Raw genomic sequence first — 20835 nt, 5'->3', positions numbered from 1 at the left:
CAGTGGTTCTCTCTGCTGTACCATCACAAAAACAGGACAGAGCACACAGCTGGTGTCTTGGATCTGCTGCTTTTCCCACTCATGATTTTTGTTCCCCTTCCTCCAATTACTGTATCTGTCTCTTAGTTATTATTTTGTTTCCTGGAGCACGAGCATGCTTTGCTTTCTTTTTAAAGCACCACGCTCTGAATCCATGATCAACTGTTGGGGACTGTAAGCACTGCAGCAGTACAAATAAAATAAGTGTATAATGAATTACACAATTATCTGATGAACTGTTGATTATTCAGATTTGGTTTAGGGTCATTAGAATGTAGCTTTATGCTACTTTAAACATATACGAAATATAGACACAAAGTGCTTGAGTACTGCCTGATTTTATATTCTGCCAAGCACATTGATAAGTCATTCTGCACTGAGACATGAGCAACACCATAATCAGTTGTCAGTGAAGTTTATTCCAAAGAGATGCATGTTAAAGGGTCCTAAGCAAAGTGGAGAAGCTCAAAAGCCATTCTCACATTGGGATCGTTTTGAGAACCAAACCTAAACTACTCGGATCTCTTCCAATGAATTCCTCAAAGGGAAGAAACCAAGCTTAACAGAACATTATTTTTAAGGCAGCCTATGACAGAAAATACCTTTTTTTTTTCTCCACACTTGCTGTTCCTGAAGGTCACCTTGTAATATAAATCCTCTCCAGGGTTCTCCTACTTTTAACGTTGAGGTTGCTCCATGTGATATAAGTTGCTTCTCTCTCACCACCTTCATCACCTATAATAAGGGAAGACAGCAGAAAATGAAAGCTGGCTCTCTTTAATAGCATCAGTTACAGGCCAGCAGTTGTAACGTTGAAAAGCGCTGCCCTTCACTAGCGTACTGCTCAGTCATTTTAAAGGGCTAGAGAATACATGAGAGATTTTGCCTTACACTGCAAGAGTGTGTTCAACACAGACTCTTGATTTCAGCATCATTTTAAATTACAGTCTGTCATAGATTACTCATTACTTCATCCTTTATTATACTTCAAGAAAAGCCATAGCCTTCAGTTCTGCTTTCAGAAAAGTCAAATTTTTACTGACCTGTGTCAGAACAATGAGAGAGAATATTATTGTACATATAGGACAGGTGCGTTTATAACCAAGATATATATATATATACACATATATCTATATAGTGTGCACTGAAATGTGGTAAACTAAAAAGACAGGGCAACAGGACTCCTGGATTTACTCCTAAATCTACTTTTAAAACACTGAGTTGTTTGAAATATCTAATTCAGTTCCTTATCCAATCTGTAAAATGTCACTGTTTTACCAGATGCTTCAAAAGTTAATCAAAATGCCTTATATATTTATTTTTTTACAAAATCATTCTACCATTAATTACACATAGAAACAAAACGTTATGGAGACAGGGTCAATATATTATATTGTTTGTTCTCAACAGGCGCAGAGCTGTTAGCAAGAGCAAAGAATCCATATTATCTGATCACGAGCGTGAGGCTGTCAAGTACCAGCCAGCAGTACAGGTAGAAGAGGACACTATGGACTTCACACTGGAAGACTCTGTTCTCCTTCCTATGGATCCAAACCTGGAATGCCACAGCCCACCTCCAGACTACAACTCCGTCATTCACTACTCGGCCCCTCCAGTGTAATCAGCCCAGCCTGACGCAGGGCATCTGGCACCTCTCAGCCATGCTAGATTCTTACATGTCTCCATACCTGGATAAAGAGGCTGGCTAACAACAGAAGGGAAATCTGACAGGGCAATGGTTCCTGTGTTTCTTCTGGCACATCTCTGATGTGAACAGAAATATTTTAAGAGCATCTTCTTTGCTACCTTTAAAGGCCTATTGCAACGTATGCAGTAAATTAAAACTCTGTCTATCAGAATCCTAAGTAGAAGCTGTAACCTGGAACTGCTTCCACTCCTTCCTCCCCTAGCTGGGACTGTTCATTGGCATTTGCAGATTTACAAGTTCCTTCATTCATATCTTCCTCTATAAGAGTCACCAAAAGTCACGTCAAGCTAGTTGTGAAAACAAGATTCATGCTACTGGTTCTGCATGCATGCTGCAAGGATTGTTTAGGATGATGCTGTACAGGATCAGCTGAAAACAACAGCCATACATACTGACACTTGGAAGAAAATCCAAAATTGAAACATCATTCTTAACTAAATATTTCAGAAATATTTTGAAATCCAAAATATTTTGGTTACAATCTGTGATTTAATAATTTCTACTGCCTATAGGATACAGTTCTAAAAATTATATGGCACAGAGAAAGCAGATAGTACTCATGTATCAAGAGGCAGGCTGGTCTTTTGGGTCATCAGGGCACACAATGTGGTTAAATTATTTCCCCGTGTTCTCTCCTTGTTCAAACAGCAATTTATTTAGCATACAGGCAATAGAGAACTTTGATGGAGATGCATCTGTAATGATTGCAAGGCAAAATCACTGCCTTAAATAAGAACCTTAAGCTTAAATAGACAGAATTTCCCAGCACGCATGTACATGTTTGTGTGAATGTGCATAGAATCATATTAACAGCATGAGAGTTACACATAAATGCACATACACCCTTGAGGCACCATCAGGGTAGCAGCATTTTTATGTTTCCCTTCTGTACACAAGCTATTTCCTAAAAACAAAAAAGAAAAATAGCATTTATTTTGCATTCTGTGGCAGATGCCAAACAGTCTGATCCTGGGAATGCTAGTCCATGCTAAACTGTAAGCATATGTGACACATTTATCTCTGACTGTCTTGCCAAGGTAAATATTGGTATGATATGCAATGCCCTCTGCATCTAAACCCTTCATGGGTTCATGGTAATTCAAAGCTTTTTTTGCAGCCTAAGCCTGCAGGACTGAGCAGACCACAAGTTCTCACTTTTGAAAAATTCACAGTGTGTTGCCCCCTGCCCAAAAGCTGTGTGTGTCAGGGACTGTTGGTCTGCAAGTATGTATGCCCAGGTCCCACACATACCCCATACACACAACAACTTCAAAAATAAGCAAATGATCCTTCTAATTTAATGTGCTATGTAACCATCAGAATTGCCTTCAGAAATCTAAGAAGGGAAAAAGGATCTAAGTTGCAAGTAGAAAAGCAAGGATGGAAAAGATGTTCACTGGCAGTCTAGGCTATAGCCTTCAAAGTTATAACCGAGATCTGTAAGTGACTCTGTGCAGTTTCTTCCAAGTCTGCACAACCTCCTTCTTCAGCTTGACACTGATTTGATTTCTTCAAAGCATTTTTCTTCATGATTATAAACTAACAGAAAAAAAAAAATCCAACACTTGCAAGCCAATTACATTACCTTGTTGAAGGCAGCCTAAACACCCTCACAGCAGTGAAGAAAACCTTTCTGGATGATCAGTTACAGCTGGTTACATTGAAGTAAACACAAACAAGCCTCAGGTATTATCAAAGGGGGAAACAAGTCTCCAGACCCCATGCAATGTTAACTGTGAATGCTAAAGCATCTGAAGTATGAACTGCACTTCTCCTTCTCCTTGACTTCAGATTCAACGTATTAAGGAAATCACCTGCAGTAACTGATGAGTCTCTTGTTCATAGTGGACCTGCTAGATAGGTGTGGTCTGTAGTTGCTTTGTGTCATTTTTGCACTTCTTTGTATTTTAGTACCTATGTATTAAGTAGAACTGGTCATATAACAGAAAAAACTACTGGGAAAGAATTTATCTGATGAGCCCCAGAAAGCTCATTGGATCTTTTTTTTTTCATCAAACAGTAAATTAACTATCTATAGGTCTGATCAAAAAATCAAGCACTTCTTTTGGAAGTAACTTATTCATGTGGCAAAAAGAAAAAAAGCTGCAGACAGTTAGTCTGGCTCTACTGTCAATGGCATCAGTGTGAGATGGTTTGTTATTGTGCCTTGTTCTGCAGGGTCAGAAAATGACAATGTTTAAAAAACTTTGCTTATAAACTTTAAAATAAGTACCTATAGGGAAAAAACCTGCAAGTATGCTCTCTATATTGAAAAAGAAGGGGGAACACTGCTGGGTGGACTGTCTGCTCTAAGAGAACCGAGTATATAATCTTTCCACTTTATCAAGGATGAACAGGAGAGGTTTCTGAGACCAGAGGAACATGAAGCACATTTCCCGAGTGGGACCCACGCGGACACTCTAACAGAGCGTGGGTAGGCAGGTCCCTTCCTCGCTCTCAGTGACATCTATCAGCCTTTCTGCATCGCATGAGATGATGTGAAAACAGAGGGCAGGCTCAAGTGCTCAGGACACGTTGGAAAATGCTGGTTGCATTGATAGCCCCCTGAAAACTGCGAGGTCCTCTGCAGTGACAAAGTCAACAGCCATCTCGAGCAGTATCAATGGCCACTTCTTGAGAGAGCAGAGCTACCCTCCGAACCCTGATAACGGCCTCCGAGGATTCTGGAAATGGCAAGTGACAGATGTTTGGGCAGCTGTTTCCAGTGTTTATTTTGAGTGGAAGATATTTTCCTCCTTATAGTAAATGTAACAAGCAAAAGTATTGCCTGAAAAGTATTATTGAACATCTGTCTTCTATTTTATTTACTAATATTTTGTTTGTCCTTTTCTCTCCTCCCTTAATTTAATTATTGTTCTCTTCTTACAATGATGTATATAGTTTACTCAGTAGAAACAAATATAGTGATTCATTTATATGATAAAATTTGTAACATTTTAGTCAAAAGAGAGATACCCAGACATAACAGAGTTAAGTATTGTTACTAAACATTTCACTAATGCTTGCAGGCCAGGCTCCAGTTTACAGTACCCTACTAGTGCCATTTTCATAGCAGTCCTCCTCTTGGCTGCGAGTATCTCTAGCTCTCACTTATTCTCCATGTTATTTAGTTTCAGTTAGGAAACAGGGATCTGGAGGAATCTGGCAGGTTTATTTCATTCCTGGAAGTGTCACCATGCAGCTCATGGTAAAGGGGAGGAATTTCCACTGCCTCCATTTTAATTGAAGGTTGGTCTATTGGCTAGAGGATCAGAAGGGGGCAAATTGTTTAAATGATGTGATGTTTTATTATTTTTTCAGACTTCTCAGGGATTCTTACTCGACTCCTGTAACCACCTGCTTTATCTAACCGGACTGAGCTCAATGGTATCTGGTATTAACACATACCTTTGTTTTCTTGAATGGTGCTTACTCCTACCATTTTTGTCCTCTTGTAATCCCAGAGAATTAGGGCAAAGGAACTGAGAGATCACCACAGAAATGTGTTGTGTTCTCTCCAGCAATCCCCCGCCATGTAGGAGTCCAAGGATAAGTGCCTTCACCTGCATGTTATTATTCAGGCTGGTGTTTTTAACAGTCTGGTTTCCTATCTCCTCTTTTCTCTACTTTTCATCTATTTCTTGATATTTGTTCTTCACAGTCCCTTTGGATTGCTTTCCATTGCTGTTTGAATAAGATCAGGTATAGGACTCATTCCACTCTACTATTTCCTGTATATTCTGTGCTTGCAGAGGATGAACTAGATCATCTAAAGCAAGTTTTTTCCACATTAAATTTTTTTCCAATATAGACAAGGAAAACTAGTTTATATTGTCTGGAAGCCACTCTGTATCCTTCCCTGAATGACACAAGCTTTTTATTCTATTGATTTTTCAATATTGGTATCTGGAGCAAAATGAAGGTTGGCAACTATCTATGTGAATCTCATCTTTCTCCTAGTCCTTTCCTCAGACAATGTAGTTTCTCTTCGGTTCTTCCAAGTTATCCTCACAAGAAGGGGGGTCCTAACAAGGATGCTGGGCCCACACCATCTACTCAGGATATCAAGGAAGGTCAGATAAAAACCTAAAGTCTGCGTAACAGACTCAAACACAACCACTGAAATCTGAACCCACCGAACACTAACAACGTATGCATTTAGGGCTGCCTGCAGGCATCAACTGCTCTGCTTAAGACATCCCCCTAATACAAACTACGCTCCAGTTAGCCTGCTTGGCAAACACCTAGGATAACCTAGCGTGTCCTCGCACTTCTCTCTTTGTATTTACTCTCTTGTATACTGCAGGAACATTAGACGGCATGTAAACCTGTAACTGGCCAGTCAACAGTTTATGACTTACCTTCCCAACAATCCTTCAGGCTGAGCGTCGGCACTGCCTTGTCGTGTCTTATCTTGCTTTACAAATTTGATCTGGCCCTCTTCCAGCTGTAAGGGTGTGGTCTTGGGTCAATGTCTCTAGCTCCCATCAGCACCAACTGGACAACACCAGGAAATGTTTGCAGGGAAACATCACTAGCAAATAGCTACATAACAAAATAAAGCAGCATCGGATTTTCCTGAGCTCAGGAGTTAGCCAGGATCAGTATCATACTCAGAGATCAGCCTATAGGGTTTTTTCTTACCATAAGGTGAATGGAAAATACAGAAGGTAGCAATAATTCTTTTGTCCCTCCCTGCCAATAGTAATGGCCAAACCCTGGGATTCACTTCCTTGTTATTATACTGCATCACAAAAAAAAAAAAAACCAGAAAGAATTTTGCCAAAGTAATGACACCAGCACAATCTTATGCAAGTAAAATTCAGGCAGGACTTCTGGATTTGACCCTGTAAAGAGTCAGTCACTGTATGGTTTGTTCACTTATATATAGTCACTGTATAAGTGTTGAGCTCAAGCATGTTTGACACATGTGTTGTTTCCATATTACATTAACATAGAAAAGAAAACTTGCTGGACTGGATTTGGGACCCCAAGGACATACAATGGCATAAGGGCTGTGGTTACAGGAAGACTAGCGTGGTATGCACTGAGCAGTGTCCCATTGTCCTGCCTAATAATCCTGTGCCACAAGAGCCAGCACATCCTTATTACTCAATTCATTTTTCCTTAGACCTTGAGTTGTCAAAGCAGCTAATAACTGGGCAAACCCAGTAACTTGGGACTTAAAGAAAATAAACTAAGGAATGTTTGTCTGCCATGTTCCTGTCTGTCTGAAGAATGTATGCACTGAAAACAATGCTTTCTTATGTAGTCAAAATTGTACTGTATCTATTAACCAAAAAAATAAAAAGATTCTATATTTATACAGCCCAGGGCTCCTTCGTGTCATCTCTTGGCTTGAAAAGTGTTGTCCTTGAAGCAGAATATAAATAAATAATGCAACAGTTTTGAGAGATTTTTACAAGCACAGGTCTCATATTAATTTCTGCAGAGGGTTCAAAGCTTAGGACATAAGCCTGCCACACTGTCACTGCTCAGAGGTATCTAACCACTACTTTTGCTTAAAAGATTCACAGATCTCTGAAAATGGTGGGCCAATTCACTGGAGAAATACACAGATCTAGATGCTGCCAAGAACAGCCCATGAAACACAGAGACTGCTGTCTTGTTAAATGTAAAATAAATAAATACGTGGGACCAAGACAGAAGATAGAATCAGAGTTCTGCATTCTAAATAAGACCCATGTTCATCAAAGCATGTGAGTACGTAAGTCTGTGAAGATAATCTGCAGATCATGGTAGCATTTGGGGGTTCTTCAGATTCAAAATTTCAGAGGTTGTGTTTCATTTAGCTCATAGAATATTCTAAAAAGAACACAATTAAATTAATATTTCCCAATACATAGCCACAATGATGCTATTGAATTCTCAGCTGAATAAACTCTGCATTGCTGAAATATAGAATATTCCATGCTTTTATTCTGTATTCAAGATCTAACATTTAGAAAGCTGAGGAAGAATATCTCCCAACAATAGTCAAGTACAGCAGGCATACCATTTTCCTTACCAGCTGGCTAATCTTTCTGAAATACTATTTCCCATTCCTCTTTGCATTTTGGTGGAACAGCAGGTAACTACTGGCAGAAAAAATGAGACTTTTGCAGATTCTTACAGACTGAGAAATACTAGTTTCTCCTCATGTCTTAAAATAAATACTGTTATTAGGGGGGAAAAGGTATGTTAGAGTTTCAGAGCCATTTTTCCATTAGTACAGTCTTAAAAGTTACTGGTTGTGTATTTTGCTAGTCATATTAAAAACTATGAAGCACTCAAGTCACTTCAAACATTTTAGTTTCTCTTCATTCCCTGTTCCAAACAGTCCTAGAAATAAGTGTCTAAATTATACATGTCATTTGAAATGCAGCAATCTCCTTTCATCCACATAATGAGTAAGAACACTCTTCTCTGTAAACTGTAAAATATTTTAGTTACTTATATAACGCATGAGTCATGGCATGCGAAGCAATATAGAGTCTCCTTTATGGGGAAACTAATGTATTAAATGGTGGAAGGAAAATATACAAAATTAACTCTGATTTGCTTTTAGCACAAAATGTGAATTATTAATCACATACAGCTTGAGTTCACTTGTGGAAGGTACTCAGCTATGGCATGCCTTGGAAATGAAATTTGGGGAAAAAAGTACAACACTAGAGATCAAGAAACTTAAGCTTTTCTCTTAGGTCTTGGCCAAGGTATGTAATTCCTCTGACCCTTACTTTTGACATATATGACGTAAGAGATTTTTGTTTTTACAGCAGCAGCATGTAGAGATGCAAGTGCAGAAAATCTCTGTCTAAAGTATTGAAACTTGGTGGTTTGAGGTCATAAAAAATCCAAGAAGAAAATAGGGACTAGCAAGAGAAAATTAAGGAGTAAGATAAACAGATTTTGTGGTCGTCATATTAGAGAGCTGAGAAGAGAATCCAACTGATTTCCAGTCAGGCCATTTTTCCTTCCTCCCATAATGAGACTTACGATGGTTTGCAAAAAGCAAAGGCTTTGAAGGAAAATACTGTTAATTTTATATGCTTTGTACACAGTGAGGCCCATAAGCAGCAGATAATAATTTTGTCTCAAAACCTATGAAGCCGTCCCTGACTTTCACAGGACCTCATTAAAACTTAGCGAGGTGAAGCTATTCTTTTTGAACTACTTCCTTCTCCAGGGACTTAGGAAACAGAATGCAGGAAATCCTAGTTCTGACAGTTCACTTCATCTTTCCTCATCCGCACTGATGCACAAAGTGAGACCTGTCTGTTCCTTCACTCACTGCAGTCAGTGAATACTTGCTCCGTATCTGCACAAACGACAAGGGCAGAGTAATATGGCTCCTAAATATTCCTATTCTGTATTTCTTTAAGTGGCCTTTAAGACAGAGCTGTTGCTCCCAGGTAGTAATGAGACTGAAAGGTATTTCAAAATATAAGCTGTCATAATATCAAATGCTAAATGTCAAGGTAACAAAATTAATGAGGAGAGCCTCCCATACTCTTCCTGTGCGTTTGTCACTGATGATACTTAGTCTGAGTACGTGATCTACACAGAATCCTTTGGGTCTGAATCTAGGCTATACTTCACGGAGAAGAAGTAATACCCAGTAAAGAAGAAATACTTCCTCTCTGGTTTAAGCTGTGCACCATCTAGGTCCAGAGATCTTTCTTCAGTGTGGGTTGACCTCAGAGGAGAAAGAGGTGGAGTTAGTCTGTCAGCCTTTCACTGGCCAGTGAGCATATGTAAGTAGCTTTAGTTGAAATGAGAACTTAAAACATGCTGTGAAAAATAAGCAATGCATGTAACCCAACGCAGGCAAACTCAGCTGTTTGTCTTCCTTTAATGGCAGGCGATTAAAGCATGATTCTACCTGTTCTGGAAACGGTAGGAATATATGTCTACTGGGTGCTCTTCTTTAAATACATGGTAATGATACCAAAGGATTAAATCTATCCCTTGCATACATTCTAGGGCAAACTGTAGCTATGCAGGTGGTTTACTCAGTTCAGTGATTTCACTCAGAGGAGGATATGACCCATCCAAACAAAGGGAAGAAAACCCAAACTATTTCACATATGAAGAGCAACATTAGGAACCTTATGAATTTCAATAAGGACAAAGCCTGTACTGGGGAAGGACTAAACCCTTGAAGTAATACATGCTGGGGACTGTCTGGCTGGGTAACAGCTCTGCTTGAAAGGGCCCTGTGGGTCTTGGTAGACATGAGCTGAGCACGAGCCAGCCATGTGCTCTGGCAGCACAGGCGGCCAGCAGCATCCTGGGCTGCAGTAATGGGAGCACGGCCAGAGGAAGTGATTATCCCTTTCTACTTAGCACTTATTACACAACATCCAGAATACCGCATCCCCCACCAGCACAAGCAAGACACTGATAACTGGACTGAGTTCAGCAGAAGGCCACCAAGACAGTGAGGACTCAGAGTACTTGCTCTGTGAGTAGGGACTGAGGAAGCTGGGCTTGTCCAACCTGGAGAAAGGACCTAACAGCAGCCCCCACATGCCTATGATGAGGCTGTCAAGAAGGAGAAGCCAGACTCTTCACTGTGGTACACGGCAGGAGAAAGAGAAATGAGAGACAAATTGCAACAAGAGAGGTGCAGATGTGGACATACAGAGGAACTTTTTTCTCCATGACAACAGTCAAGATGTGTGGAGCAGGTTGCTCAGAGAGGTCCAAGCCCTGCCCTGTGCAGGAGAGTTGACCGCAGACCTCTTGAGGTCCCTTCCAACCTGAATTATCCTACAATGAAGTCTGACTCATTGTTTCATCCTAATGTTTGTCTGTGCAGTCAAATTACCAGCATAAAACCCCCATGTCACACAGGTTTAGTCTTTCAAAATATCAGTGATTAATTAGTGACTCACCTTAAGCCTCAGCAGAGTTCTGAGAATCACGTGTAAAGTGGCATCTGCAAATAATTAATAACTTTTTTGTCTGCATCAAAACAGAAGATGAGGTAACACTGATACCATATACAGAAGTGGAACAAATGACATTGTTCTTGCGTAAAAGTACGTTTAGGTTGGCTACTCTAAGAAAACTTACAGGCAATTTTATCCTATGGCTTCAAATATACACTTCTGCCTTTTGTTTTTTCTTAATGCTACTTTACTTCACTTGTCAGATAAGAAATAGTACTCACTCTTTACTCAGACCATAATTTATCCGTTTATCACACCTAAATAGTGATACTAGTCATTAGCTAATCATGTCCACTATATTAATTGTGAATTCCCCATTTCCCTGAACTTCTTTCAGGGTCACATTCTTACCATAATCATCTGGAAGGACAAGTGTCCACAATCAAATCAAATTTCTAAAATCATTATAGAAAGTTTTTAAAAACCTAAGGAGACAGCCTTCTCATTTGCAAATGAAGCAGGAATTTTATTTCCTCCAAGTCATGTGGGGGAAAGAGGATCATGCATCTGTCAATAATACACTGTTGTTTGACTGAGTCAGATACAAGAAGAGCGTTTCTCCTTTTTTCACAAACTTTTCTTTTCACAGTTGTTACAGTGAGAACTCTGTGATTTGTAGCTTTTCTCTTTTGTGTTTCTTTCCTTCACTGTAGCATTGCTAAAGAAAAATTCAAACCTGACAGCAGGTAAGATCAAAGAGACCAACAGCATAATGAAGTCTTTGTTTTGCTGTTGAACTAAAAAAAATTGGCCTTGCAACTCCTACATGTAGGCCTGTGCCTTCTGCCCTTCCAGCCTGCTGTGGATGAGCAATATTAGCATGACTTTTTAAAACTAGGACTACACGCTAGATGATCCTCAGGGCCAACAGAATAAACCTGGGCATCTCTGGACACTCTACTTCAAGTAGCAGTTGTGTATTTTTAAGCTGGACCATTGTCACAGTGAATTCCTCAAAAATCCAAAGGTTAATCTGCTTTTCATAACTATGCAATTTAAAAAAAAAACACAAAAAAACAAAAAAAAACACGAAAGCAAACAAAAAAAAACCCAAGAACTTCATTCTTTCCTGGGAGAGTTTTGACCTTTTATTCATGTATATTTTTCAAATCCTGTCTTCCACTGTTTATGCCCCAAGCTAGAATGTCACAAGCCATCTTAGCACAGAGCAGAACTACAAAGACAAGCAGGGGTAAGGCAAGGAGAGCAGGTGGAAGGGGGTGAGAATCATGAATGTGGTGGATCAAGGTAGTGGGCTTCCTTAAATACACCTACTGAAACATCTGGGATGTACAGAATTACTTTCATCTCTTTCCCCAAAGCTTCTGAAACAAGCAACAAGCAACTCTCATGATATGATGTCAAGACAGCAGTATAACGTGACTTTACAACCCCATGAAACGAAAGGATGGTGGACTGACGACAAAACATTACCTCTCCAAGCATTAAAATAGTTAGATCAAAATCTGAACATCACAAATGACTTCTTGTATATCTAATGGATTGTTTCTGAAGTCCAAGCTGAACTGGAGATTACATCAATAATTCCTCCTTTTGTCATGATTCATAAATGGATAAGACCATTCCATTGACACCTATTGACCCAGCATCCCACCACTGATGAATGGTAATTTTGTCTGTGCTGATGCGACACTGTTTTGCCTTGACGCTAATCTCTGAATTTGTGAGATCCCAGATGCCTTCAGGATTTAGTAATAAATGGGACATGCCAACAGACTGTAAAGAAACACTGAAGTTGTCTTCATCTTCATTCCTTCCCTTTGTACCATGATTTCCTTACAGAAAGGAAAAGCTAGGAACTGAGAAGAAAATACAGGCTCTTCTTCAAATGGTGCTAAAGGACAGGTTTGGAGCTGGCCATGATGCATTGCTTCTCTCCATTTTGTGAGTAAAGTACCTGCTTCTTACTGGTGCCAGGTCCTGCACTGCTGCATCAAACTTCCTTAAGGGAACTTCCACTCAAACACAGAGAAGCACTGACTTTGCAGTCCTCTGCTCTGTGAGCCTATATACATTTCAGTCCAGAGAAGAAAGAATATCCCTGGTTGATAAAGACAGAAAATTAGATTCCAGATGTACCCAAGAACAAATTCTACTTATTCAAAGTACAGTCAGAAATTTTGTCTGGACTTGAGCAAGCCACAGCTCTTTAAGCAAAAAAAGTGATGTAACGCTGCCCTAAATCATGATAAGTAGCTCTCTCCTAACATTATCTCAAGAGTGGTACAATTAACAATAATCTATTTTCTAAGACTTCAGTCAGTATTTAGGTGTAAGGGAGTAGTGCCTTTCTTTTTTTCTAACACCCATCTTTTTTTCTGTTTCAGTCCCACTCGGTAAAGAGCAATATTTTTAATAGGCTTAAATACTAACTACTAACAGAGTAGTCTGTACGTAAAAAGAAATGGAACAGCATATGCAAGCTCTGTTCATGCTGCCCTATTCCAATCTAATATAGTGGGAAAAGATCTGAAAAGGGGAAGTAAGTAGCTTGAAAATCTATGCAAAGGCAGAAGAATCTTGGTACTGTGACACTAATAAATCTTGTTTGCATCAAGGATTTAGTTAAGTTCCCCTGACACCTAACAGCCCAAGCTGCACTGATATCTGGATTAGTGTATAGTCAGACCACTTGATTGTCTCAGAGTCCACAATTTGCCCTTCAGAACATTCACCGCTTTTCTGTTTCCATGCAAAGAGCTCAGCAATGATGTTACAGAAGAGATGTCATCTAAAGTGAAAACCAGAAACATATCCCAACTCTTTACTCAGCTGAGTATTCCTTTATGGTTTGGTCCTCCTTTTCCAATAGCAAGGGCTTCAACTTAAACTGATGGCCGAAGTTTCTCAGTGCTTGCCAAGGACAGTGAACAGTACTTAAAAAGTGGTTCAGAAGAGATAAGGCATAAATGGAACCAGAGTAACATTTCTGTTGGACTGTGGAAAGTAAAAGACCAACAACTAAACTCCAAAAGAAATAAACAAAAAAAAACAAGCCAAAAAAACAAAAAACACATTCATGGGAAAAAATTTATGAGCAAGTGGTGACTAAAGCTTTTTAGTTTGGGGGGATCTCTATGGAAAACTCTGGTAGACTTGTGCGTGTCTGTGAATGTGTAGCACGATAGAGGTTTAAGGTACACTGTACAAAACCAGAACAGTATAGAGTATTCAATATCGAGACATTAACAAGATGAGAATATTTAGCCTGTCATAACATCAGAAAACAAGAAAAAAATCCTATTAGCTCATAAATGGCCTTGTAATTTTCTCTAGAGTCCCTGTTCCATTCTCAATCCAAGTCCTCCCAGTCCCATCTCCATAAGCTTAGGGATGGTCGGTGAAATCCCTGCTAAGTGATACTTGCTGGTGCATCATTCCGCACTGCAGTTTGTCGTGGACTGTATCGGGTTTCCATAAGATTTTGTTGCTCATGTCTTTAAACAACATCTAAACACTTGACAGTGTTCTCAGGCATGTGCCAATGCAGACTGAGTGTAACGGGAGACACATAGGGGAAGATTACAGAGTCCTTTACAAGGTAATTACTATTTTTTCTGTTTTCCAACATCTAACACTTATTCTTGTCTTGATAATGAATCACTACATTTTGTTTTGTTGTATAGAATATTGTTCTCCCAAAAACTGAATTATACCAGCAGAGCATGCCACTACTAAGACAAAACAACAAAGAAAGGTTTATGTGAGATTTATAAAGCTTTGGTAGGGATGGACCCTATTATCCCCAAAGTAAATAGTATCCCTGTTATGCAGCATAATACTTAATAAAAAAGAAACTTGAACTCCATCTCTGCCTCTCTATATTTTGTAAATTCAGATAATGGAAGACCAAGTACCTGATGGCAAATATCTGATCAGCACCCATTAAGCTGATCTCTACCTCCAAAAAGTGAATACAAAACTATCTCTGCATTTATTTTTGTCTTTGAAACTGCCAGCATAAACATGGAAAATGCAAGCTGAGGCCAGTCTGTAAATCAGTTCCTAGATTTCTTGCTAGTGTTGTTACTGGTTCTGGGGAGGTTACCACTTTCTCTAAAGTATATGGCAAAGATCACAACTGGAGGAAGACTAAAGACATCAAAACAAAGCAGATCATTATACCATTTCATGACACTACTTCCCTGCCATGTTTTGGGGGAGTTAGGAAATTCAAACCGAATGACTACATAGGGAGCATACTTTATTTGCTTTAAAGGCAGACAAAGGCTGCAAATCATTTGTAGGCACAGTAAAAGTTATGCCAAAGTATGTGAAAAATGTCCAGCAAAGGACAGCGTAAATCCCAGGATGGATTCAAGACCCTCCCTTTGTTTTTGAAGACTCTTTAATGGGAGCCTGAAATCTGGGCAGAAATACTGCATAGGCTGCATTTCATGGGAGTGTCTTTACTGGAGTTTATATTCCCACACTTCAAATACCATCTCACTATTCCCAGTTTCTCCATTTGGGCTGGGTTAGGTCTTAGCTGTTGCTCTGGAGGCATCAGGCGTATTTTTGGTTATAACTAATAGCTAAAAGATTCTCTCCCAAACTGTGCTTAAATTTCAAGCAAGTAGACTATGTTTAATACATAATCTGTATTCACCAAAAAAAAAACAAAACAGCACAGAAAAGTTTAGGAAGTTAGGGAAGGCATAGACCAAGGACAGTCCATCCACGGCACAGGTGGCCTTTGGAACAGGTACAAACTAAGCTTTCAAAATACTGTCACTTCTGATGTGCAAGGAAGTTAAAATGCCTGAGGGCTACCACAAAAGCAATGAACCACCAAAAAAACCTTTTAGTCTAAAAGAGCCCCAAGTTGAAGAGACAGAAGGTGAAATCACACTTGAGCAGTGCTACTGTTTCAAAGCAAGACAAGCAGGACAAAGAGCCATAGCAGAGCCATCCAGGTTCTCATCTCCCTCCATGTTTTTTTCTGAAGCCACAATAGGCTATTAGCAGGCTTCTAGCAAAGTCTTGGGCATTTTTCCAGCTGGTTAATTCTTTTCACCATCATCAAGATGTCGTTATGAAGTCATACCAGAACAAAATTATGAAAATAATATTGCAAGAAGACAATTGGAAACAGGTTGACAAAACTAATTTCTTATATATAGAAAGTAAATGCTCTAAACTATAATTTTGACGAGAGATGACAGAGCCATAAAGGAAAGTGTTCTTATTCCAGCATGGTTACCTACTTAGGAGAAAATAAGCATAAGATACATTCCAGATAAAGAAAAACTCCCATAAAAAGAAGAACTCCTTAGTATTGTACCTTTTTTTTTAAATCTAAGTCCCAAAAAGTTACATGAAGCATCATATGAAATATTTCTAGGACAAAATTGAAAGAAAAACATCTAAAAAGTTTGTCACACATGCCTGCAAAGAATGCTTATTACGACGCTATTTTAATGAGGGATGAAAGGGATTGCAAAGCTTGTCAATGAAATTTTAAAACAGCTTCAATATTTACATTCACTGGTGAACATAATTTTCTTGCAGAAAGACTGAAAATGTAATAATGACACTTCATATTTCAATATTTTACATTTACATATTGCCACACAGATAAAAAAGTGGATAAATTTGCAAAATCATTTCAATCTATCATCACTGGCTCATGCATTTTACAGAGCTGAGAAAATTTGTTGAAACCATGAAAACTAGTAAAACATCAAGTTTCATCAATTTAGAGTAGACACTACTTGTAAAGATGAGGCACTCATCTCCACAAGACAGAAAAATGACCATAGTTCTTTAGTGGAAAATTTTTTTGGTTATGGATTTATTACATTGCTAAGACTTTCGTTGTTGAGTTTGCTATGACTTTTTAGAGTCTGTGGATGGGACAGTTTGTTTTTTGTGTTAGCTGATGTCTGTAAAAGAGAAAGTCCTTCAAAAAAGATTTGCAGAAGACAAATAAAAATATGCTGAATTTTTTGAGAAAAAGATGTTAGAATCTTGAAGGCTTTAGGACTGTAAATCCATAAGGAGAACTTAAATAACCGATTATTTTTTTTTAAATATGTGTAAGGTTTCATCTCAACCACTTCAATGCACATCTAAAGGGAAAAATAGTCCCTTTGTATACACTTCAGTCAAACTATCTCGTTTCTGACAAGACAGACTCAAAAATCTGCCACACAGTAGTTTGGACCACTTCATTTAAAACAGCTGAGAAGCTATACTAACAGAGATGTAAACCATGAGAAATGCTGAAATACAATTCCGTTTCTGTTAGACTCATTTGAGTGTTGATGTAAAGATTTTAAGGCATTAAAGAACTCTGTGATCTTGTATTAGTCTTCTTGCCCACAGCTTCTGCCACAGATGTTGACAATTACTCCCCGGATTTACAGTTGGAACTAAAGAAGTCAATTCAGACTGGGGTAAATTCATTCGACTCTCTATATAATGCTATTGATTCAGGACATGCCACCATTCTGGAAGTTGCTTCCTTAAAACAGATTTTCCTCAGATCTATTATCTTGGATTTTTAGTATTTGAACAGACTTAGGTAATTTATAAACACTTATTGCTGACTGAGCTTTGCAACAAGGTCACGGCAAAGAGGAATCCAAGAGCCAATCACAATGTAAAAGAATGTTTCAAAACTCCAATAAACCATCACCATAACATTCTGATTACAATTATTTTGTATTAATTATAGCAAAGAACTACGTGTCACTGTAGTTTCAGACATTTCACTAGTAATACTTGTTCCCATAATGAAGCAGCATGGGACATTCATCCCATGTAACTTTTACTTCTATTCTTTTAGGCAAAGATTGCTGAATGTTTATATAACCAGGAAACAAAACAAAACGGATATTCTTTTTTTTCTCTTAAAAACATTACAAATTTATTCTCAAGTGAATATATCTTTCTAGTTCCTACACACAAGGAGCTATAGATTTTACATTGGATTCCATTCACTTCCCTACATGTGATGTGAAGATCTGACATACAAACCCTGCTAACATGAGACTACAGAAGAGTGTAGCTCAGCAGCTGAACCCCATCGGGTTTGTTGCCAAAACAGGGAAAGGTGGCATTAGGTCAGGTTCTCAGCATAAATTTGTTCAGCTCCAAGAATTTCCTGATAGCATGTACAAGGTGTGTTGAACAGGTATTTTGAGAAACAGCCATAATTTCAACAGTTGGCTTGACTGAACCTACACACCTTTCATGGCCTGAATCTACTGCTGCTGCTTCACTAGTCATATAGAAAATTGAACAAAAATATGGGACACTCCTGCGAAGAGGAAGCATGTTTGCTGGCACAACACTGTCACTCCCAGCTGACTCTATGGCAAGGGGTTTTATTCAGAAAATTATGCAGCTTACATCTGTGCCCCAAAATATTTTTTGGGGCACATATGTAAGCTGCTGCACTGATCAGGATATTTGCCCAGGCTGATTCTCAATGTATTATTATTTAAAAAAAATCAACCACGCACACACACAAAGAAACCAAAAAACCACACACTTGAGGAATAAAAGAAACACATTGTTCTCATTGTCACTCCTTAAGAAAATGAGATGGAGTATCATAAGTATCCATAAGTAGACATGCCAAAATTCATCCCCTTATATACAACATGCAAAAGCCAAAGAAGAAATTCACCCTCCAACAAATTATTCCTAGCTTTGACACTATTAAAACAGGATGCTGGAAGTTTGACCAGTGCTGCACTGTATCCCTGTTGTACAAACACAGGTAATACTGCTCAGAAATACATGCTGCACTGTAGTTTGGGGCTTGAATTTAAGGAGCTTCCAGTAATCTGTGACATACCAAGACAAAGAACATACTTTCAGATCTTATACTGTGAACACGCAAGTGACACAGACCACAAAGGAGGAGCTGATCCAAAGCTTTTGGAGAGATTTATTTAAAGGGCGTTAAATACTGTTTAAGATTGCAAGACAGCACAGCAGACACTGCAGCCTAGAAAGTGCAACGTCAGCCTCAAATTGTGGGACTGCATAGAACAAGGACCTTGGCAGATAGCACAGGTTCAGTGGTTCACTGACAGCTCTTAATTCCCTGATCCCAGATGTGAAAGTATTGGCAGCAACAGCTAAGAGGCAGCATCTCATTGATGTGGCGTTAAGATGCTGTAACATTCTCCAGGATACAAGGCAGTCAATGCTAAGGTTCATTTCAGTCCCCCTCCAAGAAGCCCCCACAGATTGATGTCTGCACATCTAGCACAACTGTTAAGGAAACCAGAAAGCAATACAGCCAGCTGTGGGAACACGCTGACATTGTGCCAGGAGTCAATACAGGAGTGATTGTTGAAAGCTTCAGTGATTTATGAGGTGGAAAAAGGTGATCAGGATGCTAAAAGAGAAACAAGAAATTTCCCTTTCCTACTTCATGTGCACAGGGTGCTGTACAAAACAACGCATGACACCAGGTTGGTATGCATGCCTGCAGCACTGTGGCCCTGCAAGGAACAGCACAAATTATACCAGCCATATACAGTGGCCGGGAACACAAACAACAGTCACTAACAACTCGGGCACAGCTTACGCACAAGAGTGAACACAAGAACCAGACAGGATTCTGGGGGACAGCCTGCAGGGTTTTGGGGCTTCTATGTTTATTGAGGGTAGGGGGTAAAAAGAACTCTTTTTTTCACCCAACACTAGAGAAAGCACCATTTGACTGTGCTTTATTCCTAAGGCAGAGGTTAATCCAAAAAGATTAACCTTTTCCATAACCTTTCCACACAAGAATCTGCACACCTCGACTCCCCAGTGTCTGACAAGAAAGTACTCTCTGAACTTCTTACACTGATGCTGTAGAAATCATCAGTGACACATGATATATGTTTATTTTTCCACCAACCCCTGGACAAGGCAAATTTTGTTACCCATCAACTATAACAACAAAAAGTTTTATGCAAAATGCAAACTTTGGTATTAAAGCATTGAGTAATCAGCTTGTCTAGCCATTCAGACTACTCTAGAAAGCCAAGAGATATGTGTAAAAGAAACTGGAGGTAGAGACTGCTAGGGTAAAAGAGTAAAAAAACCCTAATTAGTCTATATATGGGTAACATTCTAAAAGTGCAAAGTATTTTAAAACTATTGATTTCTTTTAAGCATTTGGAAATAGGAGGCACTTGAGTGAAAATTTGCAGTATTTTGTTAATTATATCATCATTTCTGATCCTCTGTTGAAATGTGCAATACTCTGCCAGGTGTCTTAGGATACCACCCACAGCACATAAATACCAAACCAAAAATATTTTTGTAAAACGTTCAGCTGAGTATTCTCTGAAAAACTTTGACAAAAAGCACCCATCAGTTCAAGATTGCAGTTAAAATGGGGAAAGGGAAGGCAAAAATAACTGTAATCCACCTTTGCACTGCCCATCAGTTCAGGCAAATCAGTGACAGAAGATTTACTTGGGGCCAGCAGTCACAGGGTTCTTGCAACTTCACTCTGAACACAGAGGCCAGCAGTAGATAATCCCCAAGAATGGCTGGCATGAAACAGGCAATGCATTTTGGGCTTCCTCAGTACACCCAAAATGACAGTAGATGTTGACATGAGTCAGTGTTGGGGGATTCTTGGTTTTTATAAGGGTCTTTGTGCAATGGAAAAATACTTGTTATTCAAAAACTCAGAAGGCTGGTGTACACTGAGCAGGAACGGGTTTAAGGGAATTCCATTCTTTTTCTTCACTTCCATGGACTCAAAAGCACAACGTCCTTGCTTGCAGTCTTATTGCTGGCAATGCTTTTGTTAAGGTGCCTAGAGGCTTTTGTGCAGGCAACAGCGGTATGTCATTTTAGTATCAACTCCTGCCCTTGGAAATTATTAAAATCCAGCACATCTTTTGGATGAGAAATGAAATGTGTTCTCCAGCAAACCCTAAAACTGCTCATGTTGCTGGCAGCTATGTTAAAACAAAGGTGTTCAAATAAAATTCCTATTAAAAAAAAAGATTTGAACTTTTCAATAGAATCAGATTTTCCTGAAATTTTATTAGCTGGCAGGTTCATAAACTACAACAGAAACAAAGGAGGAAAACCAAATCATTCTTTATGAGCTATAAAAAGGTAGCAAAGGGGACCAAAACCAGC

At 39.0% G+C, this 20835-nt stretch overlaps 1 protein-coding gene across 2 annotated transcripts in view; it reads left to right on the top strand.

Annotated features, from left to right (window-relative positions):
• The window catches only part of LOC130158601 (vascular endothelial growth factor receptor kdr-like), a 141977-nt gene extending 134902 nt beyond the window's left edge, over positions 1–7075 (top strand). For both annotated transcript variants that reach the window (XM_056359320.1, XM_056359319.1), the window contains exon 30: positions 1450–7075. In XM_056359320.1, coding sequence (XP_056215295.1) covers positions 1450–1660 — 211 coding nt within the window. In that variant the 3' untranslated portion in view covers positions 1661–7075. The remainder of the gene's footprint in view (positions 1–1449) is intronic.
• Positions 7076–20835: the final 13760 nt, after the last annotated feature.

This window comes from Falco biarmicus, chromosome 14 (genome assembly GCF_023638135.1).
Source record: "Falco biarmicus isolate bFalBia1 chromosome 14, bFalBia1.pri, whole genome shotgun sequence".
In the NCBI taxonomy this organism is placed as follows: domain Eukaryota; kingdom Metazoa; phylum Chordata; class Aves; order Falconiformes; family Falconidae; genus Falco; species Falco biarmicus.
This window is presented reverse-complemented; position numbering and strand designations above follow the sequence as displayed.